The sequence below is a fragment of the Zootoca vivipara genome, chromosome 8, assembly GCF_963506605.1.
Source record: "Zootoca vivipara chromosome 8, rZooViv1.1, whole genome shotgun sequence".
Taxonomy (NCBI): domain Eukaryota; kingdom Metazoa; phylum Chordata; class Lepidosauria; order Squamata; family Lacertidae; genus Zootoca; species Zootoca vivipara.
Window position 1 is genome coordinate 41845312 of NC_083283.1, and position 22626 is coordinate 41867937.

Below are 22626 nucleotides of genomic sequence, written 5' to 3' on the forward strand. Positions count from 1 at the left end.
CATGGAAGCAGCCCAGGCTTTCCTGGAGGCGCGCCTCTGGACGTCCAGGGCAACCTGAAGACGGGGGCCGTGACGTCGCGGCCCGCCTCGCACCTTTGCCCTGCCTGTGCGCGAGTCTCGCTCTCCGGGCACAGTCAGTGGCGAAGCAGCTGGGAGCGGCGTGTGTTAATCCTCTGCGCATCTCCTATCTCCCCAGCAGCTGGGCGGGGTCGGGGCCAACCAGGGTGTCTCCCGCTCCACTCCCTGGCCGAGTAGAAAGAAAGAAAGAAAGCGGGGCGGGGCGGGGCGAGGGGAGGGAGAGAGAAAAGGAAACCTAATTAAAGGTGCTCTCTCAGAAGAGCCGCTGAGGTAAACTCTCCTCCCTTCGCCTCGCCCCACACCCTCGCTCGGAGCCAAATCCTCCAGCGGACGGGAGGAGACTTGAGTTAACAGGAGGAGGACAAAAAAATAAATAAAAAATAATCACCAGAGTAGGAGAAAACAACCGTCTCCGCCTCTCTGCTGATCCACTATCGCTGCCGCCACCACCCTTGCAGCTGCTGCTGCTGCGGAGACAGGCGGGCGCCTCAGACTCACCTGGTAGCTCGTCCAGCGCGCGCGCGCGCCGCCGTTTCCGCCAGTCCCCTTTTCCCGCCGAGCCCACCTTCGCCCGCCCGCGCGCGCGCGCCCCCGGTCGTCCTCCCCCATTCCAGCTGCAGCATGGCCCCGCTGGCGAGAGCGCGGCGCATGGGGGGCTCGTGGACGGACGCCGGCCTCCGGGTCTTCGTCGGTCTCCTGGTGAGTAGTAGTAGGAGTCGCGCCTTGGGGAGCGGGAGAAGGGAGGCAGAGGGGCGGCTGAAGGGAGAGAGGCGCGGGAAGGTCTGGGCGGCGGCCGCGACCGCCACAGGTAACGGCCCCGAAGTGGGAACTTGCGGGGTGAAGTTCGTTGGGTTTGGCCTGGCGGACCTGCCGCGGGGCTCTTGGGCGGAAGGCGCTGCTGTGGCGGGGAGGGGGGGCAGCGCCCACCTGGATTTTCAAGGGACGCCTCTTCGGAAGAAACGTAAAGCCCGGACTGTTTATACTATTTCCGCACATCGAAAAATAACTTTTCGTTCTTTGGCTTTCGAAACCGGCTTGAAGCTGTGAGAAGCTTCCCCTCCCCAGTTTCCGACTCGCAGAGAGAGCGAGAGCAAATGGGTGGGGGATTCTCGTAGGAGTTGCGAAACTCTGAAGTTTTTAAAAGTGGGAAGGGGAGACTTCATTGCGTTGTGGCGAGGAGAGAAAATGCACGGACTCCTTTAAAAAAGGAGAGACGCTTTTACTGTACTCGGAAGTGAGCTCAGTTTTTTCCCCCAAGTAGCTTTTCCCAAGTAGTCCCCCCCCCCCCACGGTGACTTCAGGGGCGTTCAGGGTGGCAGTTTGGTCCTGGAATATGCTGTGGGGTTTTTTGGGGTGTGTGTGGGGAGAGCTAAGATCCGATGGAATATACCGTGGGACAGGCTTTCTAAAATAGGTGACGCGCCTTGGCTAAGTGGCGTTTGTATGCTCTGCGGGTTTCGCCATGCCCTTATTAACTTGTGCCTTTGATCTGCCTTATTCTTCCCTGGGATGGTTCCCACTTTGAAAAGGAAATGTGCTGGTTTAGAATGGACGGCATACTTATTATACCTGTGAGATGGTTAATCTGTGTGCTTACATATCAGCATTAGACTTGGGTATATATTTGCCTGGAAGAGGTCCTGAAGTGGGGGCAAAACTGTCTAGAGGCACAGGAAATTCAGTACCTCTTCTTCCTACATTTCTCTACTGTATTTGAAACATATTATTTGAGACTGGGAGGGGGCTACTTTTAGGTTGCTTTTATTTTTTATTATGTATTTAGTGTTTTCATATTGTGATTTTATGTTGTAACTGCCCTGAGACCTGCAGGTATAGGACGGTATACTGTACAGATTTAATAAAAAAAACCATTTTCTAGCCATTTGCTATTGGTAAACTATTGTTCTCTGAGTTTAGCATCTGTAGCCAAGGGGTTTACGTTCAGCAAAAGGCTGTAAGCAAACAGGGGATTGGAAAGATTTCTCCCCCTTGTCAGTCTTGTAGGAAATAACTGCTGCGGTACACTCTTATTGCAGTGAATTTGATTTGCATGTTTCAAATAATAAGGTTGCATCTAAGAACATAAGAGCTCTGTTGGATCAGGCCAAAGTCCCCTTCTAGTTCTCACAGTGGCCAACCTGATGCACCTATGGGAAACCCACAAGCAGGACATGAGACAGTACCCTGCTCCCCAGACGGTGGTGTCGCATATCCAATGCTGGAAGAGCACATAGAATGAAATAATGACTAGAATACATTGATGTATATAGCCTTCTTGAATTTGTCTGATCCCCCTTTAAAGTTGTCGAAATTGATGGCTGTCTAGTAGGAAAAAAAGAAGCTTTTATGAATTACCAACCTATTGTCAAATACAGACAATGGGTTGGGTCCAGATTTAGTCATGCTGGGAGTAGACCCATTGAAATAAAAGCCACGGCTAACTTGTCCCCTTGGTTTCAATAGGCCTGCTTTGCCTGTATGCTTGTTTGGATCCAACCCACAAATGGGGAACATGATTAACAGTGTGAACATCCTTTTTAAAATCTATAAAAACTAATGATTGTGCAGACATAGACATCTTGGTTGAAATTTGAGCTTCTAATCCTTTGTAAGCAATAGTCCAGTTAATATGAATAGACTCATTTACACAGCCCTATATGACTTTTATTTTAAGAAATGTACCTTACTTTGAAATAAACTTCCTTTATCCAGTATCATGCTAGACGTTGGGCTTCCTTTGTTACTGAGATCTTTATAGACCCCATAGCCTTTCTGTGGAAACCCTAGACTACATCCAGAGGTCACTGAATAGGCTCCCAGTACCTTACTGTATTGAGTTACTGTTCTAAATTTTCTCTCGCAATTGTTTGTATCATTCCTTAACATCAAAAAATTTGGAGTAATGACTAGTCATGTGCACATTTGCTTCAGACTAAGTCCCATTCTGGATTATTTTTGATATCTTTTAAAACTAATTAAATTAACATTCTACCAGCAATTTCTTTCAAGGTCGTCAACCTAATTCTACGATCCATACAAAAGCACAACTAGTGTGCTGCTCAGATTAATTTTGAGAGCCTGCACGTTTATCAGATTTTCATTTCAAGACGCAAATAGTTCACTTGCCCCTTACCTTCAATACATTAATAATAATATAACTATTAATTGGTGGTTCTTCTAGCTTGACATTTGTGGCCAGAAATGGCAAGTAATTTAATTTCCTAAATGATTGGTTTTACTTCCCCTTTAATGGACTTTTTCTTTTTCTTCTTCTTTTTTTAAAAAGTGTCCTCTGGTACTGATGGCATTCAATCTGCACTCTAGGCTTTACAGCATTAATTTCATTATTTATTTTTGGGATATTTAATGTATCATTAATGCTTACACTGACTCCTATGTGAATTAGTTGGCAGTGTATCAAATTGACTTCCATGGAACCCACTTGTTTCAATTAATGTTGCAGTACTGTATAGAGAAACTTGCACTCTTCCATCTAAGCACTTCACAATTACAGGTATTACAAGGCCTGCTGATATCATTATACAGTACCTTGTTGTCAAACAAGGTGTTTAGGAACAGGGTGTTTAATGTGTGTGAATCCCATTGAAGTCATAAGATTTATACATACCACCCAAGTCACATTTTTATAATGCTTTCATTGTGACAGAACACTTTAAAATAAAGAAAGCCTATGTTATTGGACAGAATTCCATTGTTCTAAAATGCAAACACTTCAGAAAAAGTTTGCTACCTTTTTTTGGATGAAAATAGGAACTTCACAAATAGAACATTGAGCTAAAGTATTCACTTTACAAAACAGAGCTCTGTAAATCCCATCCCTGGCACTGGTAATTCTGTGAATGTTTAGAATGTTTGTATGTATTAAAACCAGTTTGAAAGTGTGCTGAATGTGTTACCTGAATTACAATATACAAATAAAACCTGCAAAGTGATTTTTAGACTGCAATCCACACCTCTGAGAAAATCCCATGGAATTCAGTGGGACTTCCTTCTAAAAGGCCATGCATAGAAGCACATGGCTATTTTCTCTCTCATTCTTAATGTTCTTTAAACATAGCTAGGAAAAATGGAACTATGCTGCATATCTGAAACACTTGATTCTCAAATTGACATGAATTGCTTTCAATAAGACAACACTACACTAACTTTAACTGGTTATTGTTTGGTGTGACATATTCTCTTCGACTTACTCATACTGAATTTATTGACACTCCTGTAATTCCAAGACCATTTGTAGTGCCATTAACAATCTTTTGAAACAATCACAAACCCGCTTATTCCAGAGTAGAAATAATGAAGCAACGTGACATCACTAGACATTTGTAAAAGTATAAGACAGTAATGGAAAATTGGAATGCGGGGAAAAATGTCAACTCTTTTGCTCTTAAATAACTTTAATTCAGTTTACATTTAAATTGGTAATTGGTCTTAAATCTACATACTATTTTCCTGGGCACTTTTGTTAGAAACCCAGTAATACCTTTTAATTACCTCACTTTCACTTTCTTGTTACTTGATAAAGGAGTGCGCCTAATTATCCTGTTGCATCCCTCCTTCTCACGCCCAAATACTAGTAGTTCCATGTGAATTACCATTATTTATAATTTGCCCTGAGCACCATGGAAGGATGGGCTAAAAATCTAAATAATAATAATAATAATTATACATATAGATAAATCTACTGCAGCAGCAGATACATTTGATACTCTATGATTGTGACTCTGTAGGTGTTCAATTTATCAAGTAGTCTCCTTTTATGCCTCTATTATCAGATTCTGTTATATCTGCCTTCTTATTATTAATTTGTTTTATTATTTTTTAGTTCTCTCTTACAGCGGCACCTCATGTTGCGTACAGGATCCATTCCAGAGCCCCGTACGCAACATGAGCAGTATGCAACATGAAGCGCCGCATGATTTGGCACTTCTGCGCATGCGCATGATGTCATTCACGCATCTGCACATGTGCCAACCGCCAAACCCGGAAGTAACCCGTTCCCGTACTTCTGGGTTTGGCACATACGTATTCCATGTTGTACGCAACCCGCAGCATTTGTAACAAGAGGTATGACTGTATATGGTCCCAGGGCAGGTCACAACAATTTAAAACAGAACATTAAAAATACTTTTAAAACAAATTACAATCACAGTGTTTCCCAGTTTGGCCTTATGGACTTAATACAATATGATGCTTAACAGCAGGGGTCAGCAAACTTTTTAAGCAGGGGGCCGGTCCACTGTCCCTCAGACATTGTGGGGAGCCGGACTTTATTTTGAAAAAATAATAATGAACAAATTCCTATGCCCCACAAATAATCCAGAGATGCATTTTAAATAAAAGCTCACATTCTACTTATGTAAAAACATGCTGATTCCCGGACCGTCTGCAGGCTGGATTTAGTAGGCGATTGGGCTGGATCTGGCCTCCGGGCCTTAGTTTGCCTACCCATGCTTAACGGCTTTCCTACAGAGTCACTATGGAGAGGAACCATGAGAGTAATGCTTCTGTACTAAATGGTAGACTGAAAAACGTCCCAACAGGTGAAGATTTACTTCCCCTAGCCCTGTGTGCTGGCTCCCTCCAAAGCTTCCCCTAGCCATGTAGCAATGGCAAAATCCTCAGGCACTGAAGAGGTTGCAGTGGAATCTGTTCCTTATCAAATTAAATCTGCACTTGAAAAGAATGATATGCTCAGAGATGCATCTAGTAATGCCAAAACTTTCATTATTCACTCCAGTAAAGCAATGTCTACTGATGTCAAAATAATAAAAAGAGGAGAGGAATAATTGAAAACATTTATTTTTTTATTTTTGGGAGACTCCTTGATTTAGGGCAGGGGTCAGCAAACTTTTTCAGCAGGGGGCCGGTCCACTGTTCCTCAGACCTTGTGGGGGGCCGGACCATATTTTGAAAAAAATATTAACGAATTCCTATGCCCCACAAATAACCCAGAGATGCATTTTAAATAAAAGGACATATTCCACTCATGTAAAAACACTAGGCAGGCCCCACAAATAACCCAGAGATGCATTTTAAATAAAAGACACATTCTACTCATGTAAAAACATGCTGATTCCCGGACCGTCCGCGGGCCGGATTTAGAAGGCAGTTGGGCCGCATCCGGCCCCCGGGCCTTAGTTTGGGGACCCCTGATTTAGGGGATCAGCTGATTCCATTGAAAAGGGGCATATGGCAAGGGTTCCAATATTTGGAATTACCCATGCTGTTAGCCTCAAAAGCTGTTAGGAATAAAATTGTGAAAACTTCTGGGCACTGTATTCATAGGTTCCCCATCGGTATCATAATGGAAAGAATCTTAGAAGGGGTGTTTTCTTAACTACCAAGCTGAATTCTTGCCTGTTGAACTTAGGGCAGCAGCTTCCTCAATTTGTTTTTTTTTTTTAAATATATAAAGTGAGCCCTTCTTACTATAAATGGCACCACACTCATCTGACACCACACTCATCACAGTGGTAGGACTGGATGATAACAACTGCCTCAAGTTAGGTTTATTCTGCTGCTGACCCTCTATAACCAGATCATGTGTATCTAGATTTGTTATAGCCTATCACCAAAGTACCTCCTTTGAAGCGTGGTTTAAATCCTAAGGTTCTAGTATATCCACCTGTTGCTTTGACATGCCGTGTTTGCAAGCTTCTGAAATGCATGATCAGCATTCATGAACCCAACAACATACTGGCAAATACCCAATACTGGCAAATACCCAATATAGTTTCTGCAGACACTTATCACCTGATTCAGCTGGAAACCAGATCAACTGATAGTTCAACTTAAAAAGAAGAAGGAAAGGCTTATGAAATATGGAATCATCAGAAACTCTTATAATTTTGGATTAAGAAGCAATCTCCTCATCTTCATACAGATCCTGCTCATTCCAGATTCATGTTAGTTTTGACTTTCAAGGGTTTATGTGGGAGAAAAGTGACCCTCAAGGTAGTGTTCTCACTGTGTTTGTCTTCTCTGTAAAGATTTGTTTCAGTGTGGTATTACAGTAGATATTCTAGCATACAGTTGCCTTTATGCAGATAATTTCCAGATGTTCTGTAGGTCCTTTGTTATGTGGTTTAATAGAATATAACTACAACAAGCTTCCAGCTCTCTCTTTATTAGTGTATACCAGTCGGCTGTACTTTGAGACTATACCTTTCTCAAACAAAAATCATTTGTATGTACTTTTGCTGAAGGTGTACCTTACATCCTGAAGTTACATTGAAATTCCTAGTAGTTTCAGGGTGTATGTATCTAGGGTTGAACAAGAAACTCACATTCTTACTGCACATTAACTACCTAAAGGTGTTATACATGAAGACACTGAATGTCCTGTTTTGCATTCTTTATCCACTTCAGGAACAGACTACACTTATATACTGCAAATCTACATGGTGTTGATCTACTCCAGACTAGATTTGGGGCTCCATAATGTACAGTTCTGCAAAGCTGTTTGCATCGAAGAAACTATATTCTGCTTATTGGGGAATTAAATTGTGCATTGGAGCATATTACACCTCAACTCCTTATAGCCTTGGTTCAGAGTATATGCAACTATTTGTGGAAAGTTTTGAAATCTCATTGATTCCTACATATCTCTGTACTAATTCCCATGGTTAATTCCAGCCACAGGCTCATTCAGCTATAGCTTACATCTGTTATTTTCTGTTATGTCTAGAGAAATGTCATGTTGTTTTTGCTGGGTTCCTTGGCATGCTGGAATTAAATTTGGTTGCCCAAGCTGCCAAGATGGCAACTCACCTTGCAACTAAGATTCCCATTTAGTGATTCTCCCTCCCCCAAGCAAAATCAATGGTACAGTGTCAGGAGCTGTGAGACAGTTGGAACAACAGACTTTGAGTTAAAAATCAGTATTCCCATAATAAATACTTCCCTAAAGGAGCACTTCTCAAGAATTGCATGCTATTAACCAGGCATCCCCAAACTTTGGCCCTCCAGATGTTTTGGACTACAATCTTCCCCGACCACTGGTCCTGCTAGCTAGGGATCATGGGAGTTGTAGGCCAAAACATCTGGAGGGCCGCAGTTTGGGGATGCCTGCTATTAACATTCCAGCAGTTCCTTCTGAAGAGGGAGGGCCTAATAGTGTTGGTGCTTTGCAGCACTTCCCTCTGTCAAATATATTTTTATCTGCTTGTCAAAACTGTCTCTAAATCCAGCCATCTGATTGGCACCACATGAGCCTAACTTCATTTTACTGGGTGAATACATTAATTAATGTGCCAGTTTTCCTGGTTTGCTGACCAGAGAAAGTTTTATCAACAGGACGTAACCTTATAGATGGCTTACTGAAATGCATCTTGTGCACATAACAGTGTAAATATGGCCTAGATGTTGTTGCATCAAAATAATCTAAAAGCCTTCCTCATATTCACATCAAACAGTATGAAGGATTGTCAACCATTCTTAAATACTGAGGGAACCTGGAAATGTATATTTAATATTCCTTAATATGATTTAAATTTGCACAATCTAATTCACGGATAAGGTTAGATCATTATGCTATATTTATGCCTATTGTTTATAGTTTTGTATGTACAAAAATAACAAAAAAATAATGTGATTATTTTACCCCTCAGGTACTAAATTTATTTTGTGAAGCTAGCAAGAAAGTGACTTTTAACGTGCCTTCCAAACTGGAAGCAGGAACATTAATTGGCAGATGTGAGTAACAATTACTAGAGCCTCTTTCTGTTGCTTTTACATTGATCTGTTTTCTTCTCCCTGCAACCCATCTCATATTTATAGTGCACTCCAATGCACATTATTTTGGAAACCCAGCTGTGTTCAATGGGGCTTATGCTTAGTTACAGTATACCATAAGCTTACAACTTCAATCCTGAACACATTTACTGGGCAGCAAGTAACTGAATGGGGTTCCTTTCAAATAAATATGCATTGGATTGTGCTGCTATCCTGAAATCTTATGGTGGATCTCACTTTCTGAAGGCAGAGAGCGAGAGCGAGAGGGCTCTGACCTTGGAGAAGGAGATCAGATGCTGGATTCCCCCACCCATACCACTGTGGAAACTTCATTGACTCAGTGTCAGGGCTCAGACATCAGTGGAGCCAGAAAGGGTGGTGGTCTAAGGGGTAGACAAGTAGAATTATTGAACCTGAAGGCTCCCATGCATTTCTGCTCTCCGGACATGCCCCCTAAGCATACTAAACACCGCCCTGCCCTAAACCCAACCCCAGAAAATGACAGAGGAGTGCAAGAGGGCTCCTCTGCCCTTACAGTTGAAGCAGATGAACTGCCTCTAGTTGTGCCGCACTCTCTGCCACGCCTTAGGCAGCATGGGGTATGTATTTCATTATTGATTGTAAATAAAGTTCACTTTTGAATCTATAACCAACAAAACTACTAAATAAGTTTTTGGATTTTGCGTCTCATTCTCATCTGTAACCAGGTTATTTATCCATTCGCTTATTCATTTGTTCATTTAATTGTTCTTAGTTTGAGTCATAGTCTCTCCCCCCCCCCCCCCCAAATTGTAAAGGTTCGGGGTGGATAAGATTGACATTAGATTGTCATGATCATGCTCTAGAAACTTTACCCTGACACTGCAACTATGTACAAATTTTAAAATTGTAAGCATGTAAATACAAATTTAGGACATGAAATTGGGAGTTGTTCTTTGCTGCTTTGTTTCTTGCTTTACAGTTTTTACTGTTTTTGTTTGCAGTAAATCTGAGACAGTATCTTAGGACTTCTGACCTGATCAGTTCAAGTGATCCTGATTTCATAGTTCTAGAAGATGGTTCTGTATATACAACAAATGCTGTTTCTTTGTCTTCTGAGAAGAAAGCTTTTACCATATCGCTTAATGACTTGCAAGGTCATCTGCAAAAGAAAATACATGTCAATTTGCATCCAAACAAGGTAAGTGACATGCAAGGTTGTTTTTTTTAGATCAAAGTACATTTCAGTTACTTTCCTCGTTAGGCAAATATAGATGTTATAGGTACTGAAAAGGAGGTGGGTTTTTTTGGGGGGGGGAGTAATGCTTGACATGACAGAATTGCACTGAAAGTTTCCTTGCCCCTGCAATCAAACTTCGCCCATTGAAAAGGAGTGAGAACATTATGATTATGCCATATATACATTCCAGTATGGATGAGAGAGAGGAAGGACACATAATTCTGCTTCTTTTGATAGCAGCTTTGCAGTTCCTGTAATGTCGATTTTTGGCCTTAATTGACTGCTGACAGAACATTTGATTCAGCATATAACTTGAGCTCTCACTTCAGGTAAAGAGGAGGGCTGAATCTGTCTCTTTATTGCCCAATTAAAACTGATGTAGCAAAAAAAGGAATTATCTTCATTGAGGACATTAAAATTCCAGAAAAAACACACAAACATAATGAAAATAGAGACATGAGAAACTGAAAACAGTTATACAGGGTTGAAGTACTCAAAAATCACCATACCAGAATGTTATAGCAATTCATGGAGAAAAAGATGTATACCATGGTGAAATGCTAGAGAAAGTTAATAGGAACAATAGAGTATAGGAGAGTGGAAAAAGTAAGGAATTAGTAGAATATATTACTGATGTTTGTTTATGTTTCCTGAACACAGACTCATACAACAGGAGAGACCATTCTTAGACGAACTAAACGAAGATGGGCTCCTGTTCCAACCCTAATAATGGAAAACTCACTAGGACCTTTCCCAATGCAAATTCAGCAGGTAACTTTTAAGAAACCAGTCTGATTACACTTCCCCATTTATGCTCTAGCAAATGTGTTTCATGAACAAGATGAGTAGAAGAAACCTATGTAAGTTACGGTCTTAGGATAATTCCAATGACTTTTTGAGAAGCCTTGAACTTGAAAAAGGAAACATCAATGATATCAATACTATTGACGACTAAGTAGTTGCTGGAGAGTAATTTGTACCAGATAGAGTGATCCTAAGCACACTTGAAAATCAGTTATATTAAAACAGGACTTACTGCCTCAGTGTGATTATGATCTCACAGCTTAAGCAGTGTGTACCAAATTTCACTCCTGTGTAAACTGTGAAGGATTTTAAATGAACAAATATTTGTCATCTTCTTCAGGAGTCTGAACTAACTTTGTTACCAGAAAATTAAGAAACAAATTGATACTTTAATTCTGAGATACTAGCTATAGTGTGATGACTTACGTTTTTCTGTTTCATACATCATTCTCTTTATACAGCTGTCTTCTGATACAGCCCAAAAATACAAAGTGACATATTCTATAAGTGGTCGTGGAGTCGACCAACCACCACTAAATTATTTTTATATTGAGAGTGAAACAGGAAATCTCTTTGTTACTGTCCCAATAGATCGGGAAGAGTATTCAGAATTTGAGGTAAGAATGCGAACTTTGTCAGTTGTAAAAATTATGATATGATGCCAAATGTGTTGCTATAAGTACAGTGGTACCTCGGGTTACAAACGCTTCGGGTTACAAATGCTTCAGGTTACAGACTCCGCTAACCCAAAAATAGTACCTTGGGTTAAGAACTTTGCTTCAGGATGAGAACAGAAATTGTGCTCCAGTGGCGTGGCGGCAGCGGGAGGCCCCATTAGCTAAAGTGGTACCTCAGGTTAAGAACAGTTTCAGGTTAAGAACAGACCTCCGGAACGAATTAAGTTCTTAACCCGAGGTACCATTGTATAAGACTGTGTGTTTTAAACAACGAATCAGCAGTGTTCATTGACACTTTGTTCATTTTGAGTATTTGGATTGGAATGGTAGGATCTGCAACCTTGTTCTGCTTATATTAAGCAAAGCTTTTTCTGAGATACTGAACAGAACTTTATCTGATAGATGTTAATGATGTAGAAGTTTGACAGGGGAAAATAACGTATAAAGTAAAAAGTTTAGATGTCTTTCTGATGAAATACAGAAATGTAGTTGAGTTTAAAATTTCTACAGAATTGTGGCTACTGGTAAAATATGAACTGTAAACCTGTCAGTCTTTCACTGTTAAAGTATAAGAAATGTAAAACACTGGAAGTTCTTGTGTTTGTTCAGAAGCAAATGGCAATGCATTACAATAAAACCAATTATCCTTACATAAAGGTAAGGATTACCTGGACCATTAGGTCCAGTCGTGACTGACTCTGGGGTCATGTGACCAGCATGACTAAGCCACTTCTGGCAAACCAGAGCAGCACACGGAAACGCTGTTTACCTTCCCCGCTGGAGTGGCACCTATTTATCTACTTGCACTTTGACATGCTTTCGAACTGCTAGGTTGGCAGGAGCTGGAACCGAGCAATGGGAGCTCACCCCGTCGCGGGGATTCGAACCGCCAACTTTCTGATCGGCAAGCCCTAGGCTCAGTGGTTTAACCCACAGCGCCACCTGCGTCCTTACATAGGCAGGGCCAGTGCGCTAATAAAGGCAAACTAGGCCACTGCCTAGAGCGCCGAAATTGAGGGGCGCTGCGCTGGCCAGCCCGCCCGCCACCCGCCACTGCCTGCAGGACCATCCCTAGGTTTGGGCTGAGGGGCGCCAGGGCACCTGGTGAACAGGGGCACTGTGGGGAGGAGGACGTGGGAGGCGATCCTCCTCTGAGGCCGACGCCGCTGTGCGCGCCTTCTGGAGGCTGGCCTGGGCGGCGGACGCCGTCTCCGTGCCGGTGCCGGTGCCGCTTCTTTCCTGCTCTTGGCCGCTTCCGGCTGCTTCCTCCCGCTCGGCCCAGAGGTGGCCGCAGCTTCGCGGGCACCTCTGGGCCGAGCGGGAGGAAGCGGCCAGAAGCGGCCGAGAGCAGGAAGGAAGTGGCGGCGACAGCGGCACGGAGACAGCGTCCGCTGCCCAGGCCAGCAACATGGGCTCTGTGCCCCTTTTCATCCCTCCTGCCATGGTGGTGGTGGTGGTGCCAGAAGGTGACCTCGCCTAGGGCGCCAAAAACCGTAGCACCGGCCCTGTACATAGGTAGCTACTAAAAGTGTTCCCTCTCTCTTTTTTACAGATAATTTGCAATGCAAGGACATTAGATGGCTATACTCCAGAGGTACCACTTAGACATGTAATCCGAATTGAGGATGATAATGACAACCCACCAATGTTTGATCCAGTTACTTGGACTTTTAATGTTGTAGAAAACTGCAGAGCTGGTAAGCAGCTAGAAATTTTATAGTATCATTTCAATTACTTTTATCCAATGAGTGAAATCTATTGGTGCCCTTCCACCAGTGGAATGAACCTTCGCATGTGCAACAGGACTTCCTCTCTTTCCCCTCCTCCCTGCAGACCTCTGTGTGCTCCCAAAATCTTTGCTGAAGGATTGGCAAACCATCTGGAGCAGATGGGGGAGCAGTAGAGAGGAAGAGGGGCAAAAAGGAAAACCTGTATAATCAGACATCCATTTGCCTCTCATTGAATGGTGCCTAGGGTTAAGATCTTTAATCTTCTTACTTGGATGTTATATAATGGCAGATGTTAAGCCAGTGTAGGTTAATATTAATTTATTTTACTATACTGTGTTGGATTTTAAACTGCACCATCCCCTTGGAATGGGGCAGGTTAGAAATCTAATAAATAAATAAACATGTGCAAACACACAAATACATACAATTACACTAATTATGCATGAATGTGCCATATTATTATTATTATATTGAGCATTGATATATATGAACATACACCAAGTCAAATGACTAGCCCATGTAGTCCAGAATTGTCTACACTGATTGGCATCAGCATTTTAGGGACTGAAGCAGAAATCTTTCCCATCACTTGCTCCCTGATCATTTAACTGGAGGTGCCTGTGATTGAACCTGGGACCTTCTGCTTTCAAAGTATGCTTTGCAATCACATTTTTCAAAAGCTTTCAGATTAGACCATGTATTTGCACCCATGTTCATTTCCATGACTTGATATAAATGCTAATCAAATTTATAACTGGACTGTTTTCATTTATCTGTGTATGTTTGTAACTGGGTAAACCTTTGCTGCAAAATAGTGAAGATATCATTTTCTATGCAGAATAAAAGTTGTATCTCATCGAAACATATTTTCATTGTTCAGCATTTAACTGCTGCTAGTGAAGACAGGGATAACTGTTAAATGGTCATTAACAAAATGAATGTAACACGAACAGCATCATTGAGAAGATCAGTGCTACTGTATGCCTAGAATATTGTTTGACAGCAGCAATTCTGCACATGCTTATTCAGTGCAATTTCATATAGTTGCTAACTTAACAAATTTCCATTATGTGGGCAGCAAGTGATCGTAAGATCACTTTTAGACATCAGTCTACAAAAATTTATCAAAACATGATAATATGAAACCGAGATTATTTTCCTCTGTGGGATATGCTTCCCATCCATTTAGGCAATTTCCTCCATTAGGAATCTCTGCGATTCAAAATCTGTAGATCATTACAAATATATGTAATTAACTGAAAGCTCAGAATTACTTATATTAAAATGTCACGTAAATAGCACAGGGCTTCTTCATCCACTGCTGCATATCTTCTGTTCATTTCACCAGGGCTTGGGCTGGAATCCCTTGCACTAACCCAGACATAGGCACACTCGGCCCTCCAGATGTTTTGGGACTACAACCCCCATCATCCCTAACTAAAAGGACCAGTGGTCAGGGATGATGGGAGTTGTAGTCCCAAAACATCTGGAGGGCCGAGTTTGCCTATGCCTGCACTAACCCAAATGAAGTGAGGAGAGGTTTCAAAGCAAAGCAGCAGTCCATAAACTTTACTAAGGTTGAAGTTAACAACCGTGTATTGTGTTGTTTTCTTTTCAAGTACTTTAGGCGGGGGTTGTGTGTGCGCGCCGTATTATTAGGCTAGATCTCCAATAATAATTTGAGCAGTATTTTATAGTATAATCTTAAAAATGTTACAATGATAATCTGTATATGCAGGTACCGTGGTTGGACAAATAACTGCAACAGACAGAGATGAACCTGATACACTGCACACTAAACTGAAATACAGAATTGTGGGCCAGAATCCTATACCGCTTCAAGGTTCCAATACGTTCACTATACATCCAGATACAGGTTCTATTACTGTGGCATATCCAGTTCTGGATAGAGAGGTAATTTTATTGAAAGTCTAATGTTGTTATTTAGCATTATGCCTTTGAGTAAGACATGATTTGATGGGGAGGTGGGGAGAGGACGCATGAATCTCTGGGAAATTTATAGTTTGGCTTGCTTGACAAACTCATTATTTTGTTGTTGCTGTTGACACCTCCCTTCTCTAAATCCTATGGAGAAAAGAGAGTTTATGTTAGTGCCAGGTTGTTGCTGGAGGTACAAGCTGCTGCTTAGTCATGCAAAAATACAACAGAAAGGGAGGTGATCCATCTTGTCTTTCATCAACGGGGGAAAAGGGAGAGGTTCTCTCTCTTTCCATCACCTTTTTGCAGGAGGTAGCAGTGAGGGTGAAAGAAAGGATACTTGATGGACTTCTGCATAAGAAGCCTTAAAAGCATTTGTTTAGCTAGGAACCAGGGACGTAGCCAGGATCAAAATTAGGGGGGGCAAGGGGCAAGGGGCGGGGCCAAGGCACGGGGGGAGGGGCCACAGTGGGGCAAGGAAAGCCATGATCGGCAGGGACGAGGGGGCACCAGGATCAGCCCAAAATCGGGCTGCTCTGACCCCCTCCTCCCCCTCTGCGATCGGCAGGGGCGAGGGGGAGCCAGGATCAGCCCGAAATTGGGCTGTTCCGATCCCCTCCCCCCCTCCGCGATCGCCGGGGCAGGTGGAGGGAAAGCTGGCTTTCCCTCCACCCACCCCACAGCCAGCAAGGGAGAAGGGAGACATCCCTTGTAGCTGGCTGGCTGTGGGGCGGGTGGAGGGAAAGCCCCAGAGCCGCACAAAGCGTTTGGCTGGCTTTCCCTCTACCTGCCCCACAGCCAGCAAGGGAGAAGGGAGACATCCCTTCTAGCCGGCTGGCTGTGGGGCGGGTGAAGGGAAAGCCAGCCGCTCTGAGGCTTTCCCTCCACCCGCCCTACAGCCAGCCAGGGAGAAGGGAGACGTCACCGGGCAGCGGCAGGCAGCGGGGCAGGCTGGCCACCAGCGGCCCTGCTTCTGGGGGGGGCAACTGCCCCCTCCTGCCCCCTGCCTACGCCCATGCTAGGAACTCAGCATGAGGTCCTGCTCCAAGGACCTTCTGGTGGTTTCCTCACTGTGAGAAGTAAAGTTACAGGGAACCATGCAGGGCCTTCTTGGCAGTGGTGCCCACCCTGTGGAATGCCCTCCCATCATATGTCAAGGAGATAAAGTACTACCGTGTTTCCCTGAAAATATGACACTGTCTTATATTTATTTTTCCTCAAGAAGACACACTATGGCTTATTTTCAGGGGATGTCTTATTTTTTTATTATGCATACAACCTTGCCTCTTCCTTGGTGCCCTCCAAAATGGCGCCTATCACCATGTCTTATTTTCGGGGTATGGCTTATATTGTGCAAATGCTTAGAAATCCTGCTATGGCTTATTTTATGGGTATGTCTTATTTTCAGGGAAACAGGGTACACAACTTTTGGAAGACATTGGAAGGCAGCCCTATATCAGGAAGTTCATAATGTTTGGCGTTTTACTATGTTTTTATATGTGCTGTAAGCTGTTCAGAGTGGCTGGGGAAACCCAGTTAGATGGACGGGGTATAAATATTATTATTATTATTATTATTATTATTATTATTATTATTTATTACAATATGACTAAAGAGAGTCAGTATTAAGAGGATATTGTGTTCCATTGGCCTCCCCCTCCCATTACTGTGTTTATATTGGACTATATCCATATACTGTTTGCTGTGTTCCTTTTCAGAAAATAACGACATACACAATACTGGTAGAAGCAAGAGATATGGGAGGCCAGCCCTTTGGTTTGTGCAATACTGCAACAGTTGTAATTGAAGTTGATGATGCAAATGATCATGCACCCATGTGTGAGCACAGCATGGTATGTTTGCTTCCTTCAGACTTAGAACATTACTCTTCATTTTAAGATCTTCTCTTTGCATCCTCTCTCTTTTTATTTTGTTTTTGTCATTTGCATGAGTTGCATAATTATGTGTCCAAGCCTGCAACTTTTAACTTTATTCTAATTGCATCAGCCCTGGTTAAGAAGCTGGGCTCTGTTTCCTTATCAATAAGAAAGATAAAGGCACACACTTTGTTTCAATTGCTGGCAAAGATTTAATCTAATTATTGCATTATATCTTAAGCATTAATATTTTAAGGCTATAATTTATCAATCCATAGCAATTTGCAAAAACATATATGACAGCATGTGCATAGAAAACTATGTTGTGGTGACCATATGATTTTGAAATAAATTTCTGAAAATCTTGTTCATTTCAGTATGAAGCATATGTTAATGAAAACACAGTTGGTGCAAAAGTAATGGACATCGGTGTCGTAGACAAAGATTCACCTGGAACACCTGCCTGGCATGCTACCTTCAACATTATAAAGGGAAATGAAGATGGTGCTTTCAAAATTGTAAAAGAACCTAATTCAAATATTGGTACACTATGTGTTGAAAAGGTAATTATATTTCACAGCTTTTCTATATCGAATTGAATATAGTTTAATAAGTATTATGATAATTCCAATCATACTGAGCAATACAGAAGTGGGTAATAATTTTCAGCAGAGTTTAACACCTCTGACCTTATGTAGCAGCACCGAGGTCCCTGAATTTAAATTTATAATTATTTCTCAGCAATGATTTTCCAATCTGTATATTGATCACATAGTGACTGTGGTTGCATGACATGCTAAGTCAAATCTTGGTTACAGCTAAGAACATAATCACAAGCCCCAGTTCAGAAAACACACTAAGTTAAACCTTGCCTTAGCTTAATGTCACACAGCAGCAAGAAGTGCTGGGTAGAAACAAAGCAGCTGTGAACTTCTCTCTGAGACCCTAGATGCTTACTTGTTTGTGCTAAGCCAGAGTGGAGCGTTTCCACCCCCATTGTGCAGCCCAGACATTGTGGTCCAGCTCCAAGGGCCTTCTGGCAGTTCCTTCACTGCGAGATGTGAAGTTACAGGGAACTAGGCAGAAGGTCTTCTTGGCAGCGGCATTCACCCTGTGGAACACACTTCCATCAGATGTCAAAACAGATTATTAACTATACGACACTTAGAAGGCATCTGAAGGTATCTCTGTACAGGGAAGTTTTTTATTTTTGAGCTTTTAAATATTTTGTTGGGAGCCGCCCAGAGTTGCTGGGGCAACCTAGTCAGATGGGTGGCATATTAAATAATAATTTTTTATTATTAATTATTATTTGGTTTAGCATGTTATGTGAACCAAGCCATTGTAGATGTTTTATTATTTTCATTTTAAAGCAGATGTATGGGAAAGTAAGAAACTCACAATGCATTTGCATTACGTAAAACTGTACCATCATTCCCAATGTTCAGGCTTTGAGTGCCATTGCTTATGTTGTCAAAATACCACCACCTCTGTACAAGAATGAGATATTAACAGGCTTTTCAGAAGCACAAAATCTTTACATAAAATGCTAAGGGAGTGGACCTCAAAAATACATTGAATTTTCCATAAGGCTCACCATTGCCACCTAGTGTCACATTGTATATTGCAATTAAAACACACTTAAAATGTTTTATTTGCAGCTGTATAGCTGAGACCATGATATCATCTGTGGGAAATTGGCTTCATGGACCTAATTTGGCCTGCAGGCTGTGGGTCCCTTATGCTTGTTTTAAGGCAAGTGAAAAGGTTCAGGGGCAGAAGTGGGCTTCTGGTCCAGCAGACAAAAGAGCCAATAAAAACCCTTACTTCATTGACAAACCTATCTGGGAGGCAGAGATATTCCATCCACAACCTGCTTCTGAATAGGGAATCACCCCCCCCCCCTAATTGTCTGTTTTTGCTGTGAATATTAGAAAAATCTTGCAATTGACAAACACACATTTATTTATTTTCCAGGGGCTGGACTACGAAAGAAACAAGGAGAGAAAGTTGGAAATTGTTGTAAATAATGAAGCACCTTATTTCCTACCACCAAATTCAAGAGCAATTTCTACAAGTACTTGCGTTGTTGTTGTCAAAGTGCGGGATATGGACGAAGGCCCTGTATTTGATCCTTGTGTATTAATTTTGGACATCAAGGAATGTTTGCCTGCTGAAACGATGGTTGGCCAGTACACAGCAAGGGACCCAGAAACTGGAAATTCTGAAGGCATAATGTACAGTATTTTGTTGCCTAATTCATGTTATACTATTAGTTATATTAGTATTAGTATTAATACAACCGTCTGATTCACAGATGTAGCAGTTGGCAGAGCAGGGTGGGATCAGGCAGTACATTGCTTTCCAATGTAGAGTTTGCTGCATAAAACCAAGGGAGAGGGGTGATGTGGCAATGAGGTCAGTGGGTGTAAGCAGAGCACTGGATTGGCTCTGCTGCTGTACCTGCACTGCCCAAACTTCCCTGCTACCTCACCCTCCCCTCTTTGTTAAAAGCAGTAACCTCCATGTTGGGAAGCCAGGCAAGCAGTGCTGCTCTATCCCAGTCTGCCAGCTGTTACTGGTGATGGAGAAACATTGTTGTACCTCTGTTGTTGCACCACTTCACTGAGGGCTATCTGCACATTACACAAACAAACAAATGTGGATTTGTATTGGGTTCATTCTGTGAGTTTTATGCTGGCCTGATGGTACTGCCATCCTCGTGGAGTATAGCCAGAAATGCCAGTAGGGAGCAGATCAGGTTGGAAGAGCTAAGTATAATCTAAATTTCTTGGACACCAGCACAGCAGGGAAACACTCTGAACCATAGAAATGTCTTCTCTTACGTATATACTAAAGACTACAACCTAGTTTGAGGCTGCTTGAGAATCCATTGCTGTGTGATGGTGCAACACGGAGATTTGTACCAGCTTATTTAACTGCACCATGCATAAAAAAACCATTAAGATATAATGAAGCATATATTTTGGTGTTTGTTGCTAACAACTGTATTTGTTCCTAACAGTTATAGAATAATAAATGATCCCTGTAACTGGATCACCATTGACAACGCAGGTCAGATCAGAACCACTAGACTCCTAGACAGGGAGCAACCACAAATGCAGCTCTACCAGTGTAACGTAACAGTCTCTGCAACGGACAGGAGTGAGTATTACATACTATAAATAGATTTAAAAGTGCAATTAAGTAGCCTACAAAACGACTGAATATGTATGTGGCAGAGCAAATACCACATCCAAAGCTGTATTTGCTAGCTTCAGCTGGGGCGGGAAGTGTGTAAAAGTGGGGGAAGCTTTTTCTTCCATTTATTCTTTCTCAACCGTTCCTTGACTCCAGTGAGAGGGAGGGAAATCACACTGCTAGTCCCAGGGCTCATTTTGGGTCTGGTTTTTCTTTTGCCAGGGGTGGAGCCTATTTGTTTTTATTTTTTTTATTGGGTGTACCATAGCTCAGTATGATCACTTTATAATACTGTTGTCTATACTATCAAACCCTTTTCAAAATAAGTTAAATAATGAACAATTAGAGTCAGTGCTCATGCTGTGCCTCTGGATGCTTAACCACAATTAAGAAATTAAGATTAGCCTACAGACCCATGCATTCGTTCCTTGGCCTTTCTTTGATGATTGTGGATTCCCCCCTGCCAGCATTAACCATGGTTAAGCTTAACGTTGGGACCAGTGTTAACTATGTTTGAAGCTAGCCATGATATTTTCTTAACCAGGTTTCTTAGTAGGTTTTTTTAAAAAAATATTCATATATACATTTGTACATGGGTTATGTATATGTATATATCATAAGGCCACATAGAATATTACATAACATCAACAAACTATGAAACACATTAAAATGAAATCCACATGTAAGGTTTACAAAGCAAGGGAAGATTCAGCCAGCACTGCTTCCCTCATAATTCAGTATAAAAATAAAACTGCCACAATTTACAAGAAAATCTTGCCATTCACAAGACGGAAGTACTGTTTTGGGGGGACAGGGCAGGTGTGGGGGACTCCCTGGTCCCGAATGGGGTAACTGTGCCCCTGAAGGACCAGGTGCACAGCCTGGGAGTCATTTAGGACTCACAGCTGTCCATGGAGGCACAGGTTAATTCTGTGTCCAGGGCAGCTGTCTACCAGCTCCATGTGGTACACAGGCTGAGACCCTACCTGCCCGCAGACTGTCTTTCCAGAGTGGTTTATGCTCTGGTTATCTCCCGCTTGGACTACTGCAATGCACTATACGTGGGGCTACCTTTGAAGGTGACCCGGAAACTTCAATTAATCCAGAATGCGGCAGCTAGGCTGGTGACTGGGAGTGGCCGCCGGGACCACATAACACCGGTCTTGAGAGATCTACACTGGCTCCCAGTACGTTTCCGAGCACAATTCAAAGTGCTGGTAGTGACCTTTAAGGCCCTAAATGGTCTCGGTCCTGTATACCTGAAGGAGCGTCTCCACCCCCATCGTTCAGCCTGAACACAGAGATCCAGCGCTGAGGGCCTTCTGGCGGTTCCCTCATTGCGAGAAGTGAGATTACAGGGAACCAGACAGAGGGCCTTCTCGGTAGTGGCACCCGCCCTGTGGAATGTCCTTCCATCAGATGTCAAGGGAAATAAGCAGCTATCCTATTTTTAAAAGACATCTGAAGGCAGCCCTGTTTAGGGAAGTTTTTAATATTTAATGCTGTATTGTTTTAACACTTGATTGGGAGCCGCCCAGAGTGGCTGGGGAGACTCAGCCAGATGGGTGGGGGTACAAATAATAAAATTATTTTGTTTCCAGAGGGGCTGGCATGGGTGCTCAAAGTCTTATGTGAATATCCCAAGCCTCTGGATTTGCTTTCAGTCCATTTACATGATGTGGGCACATGCCTTACTCTTAGGGGTGCACACAACTTTCCCAGGCCTCTGTGTCAAAGAAAGGAAGGACCCGGTTCACTCTTCTGTTATTTAAAAAGCAATGCCTTTCCTAATGAATGCTAGTCGAAAAACGGACATCAACCTGGAAATGCCTTGTAATTAACATTGAGTATGTAGGCGTGGGATCCATCTTGGGCACAGGCTATCTTATTGAGCCCATCTCAGATTCCATTGTTTGGGTGAGTTTCCTTGCAAGAATTTGTTGTGCACTGCTGTTGGAAATAGTAAAATTAATAATTTCAGAAGTGTAACTTATGAGTAGGACAAAGATATGTTAAATCATGGAAACTGCATTAAGTTGTAAGGCCATAACTCATTCTTTGTTATTTCCTAGGTGGTAAAACAGGCACTGGAGTAATAGTGGTTAATCTGATAGATGAGAATGACAATTTCCCAGTGATTCCCAAGACGGAGTACATAATTTGCAGAGACAGACAACCAGTTTGCCTTACTGCTGTGGATGCTGATTTACCTGAACATGGAGCCCCTTTCAGTTTTACTCTTCCTGACCGCATGATCCCACAGTGGAGATTGACACAACATGATGGTGTGTGCTGCATTCCTAAATTTCTTGCATCTGCAGGAATTAATGATTTTGAAATAATGTTAA

At 42.4% G+C, this 22626-nt stretch overlaps 1 protein-coding gene across 2 annotated transcripts in view; it reads left to right on the forward strand.

Annotated features, from left to right (window-relative positions):
* The first annotated feature begins 350 nt into the window (after positions 1–350).
* Positions 351–22626, forward strand: part of LOC118089915 (desmocollin-1) — a 31927-nt gene continuing 9651 nt past the window's right edge. For both annotated transcript variants that reach the window (XM_035125052.2, XM_035125051.2), the window contains exons 1-12: positions 351–777; positions 8709–8793; positions 9816–10012; positions 10712–10822; positions 11317–11472; positions 13085–13229; positions 15001–15176; positions 16919–17053; positions 17455–17640; positions 19055–19314; positions 20103–20242; positions 22351–22563. In XM_035125052.2, the coding sequence (XP_034980943.2) occupies positions 700–777; positions 8709–8793; positions 9816–10012; positions 10712–10822; positions 11317–11472; positions 13085–13229; positions 15001–15176; positions 16919–17053; positions 17455–17640; positions 19055–19314; positions 20103–20242; positions 22351–22563 (1882 nt within the window). In that variant the 5' untranslated portion in view covers positions 351–699. The remainder of the gene's footprint in view (positions 778–8708; positions 8794–9815; positions 10013–10711; positions 10823–11316; positions 11473–13084; positions 13230–15000; positions 15177–16918; positions 17054–17454; positions 17641–19054; positions 19315–20102; positions 20243–22350; positions 22564–22626) is intronic.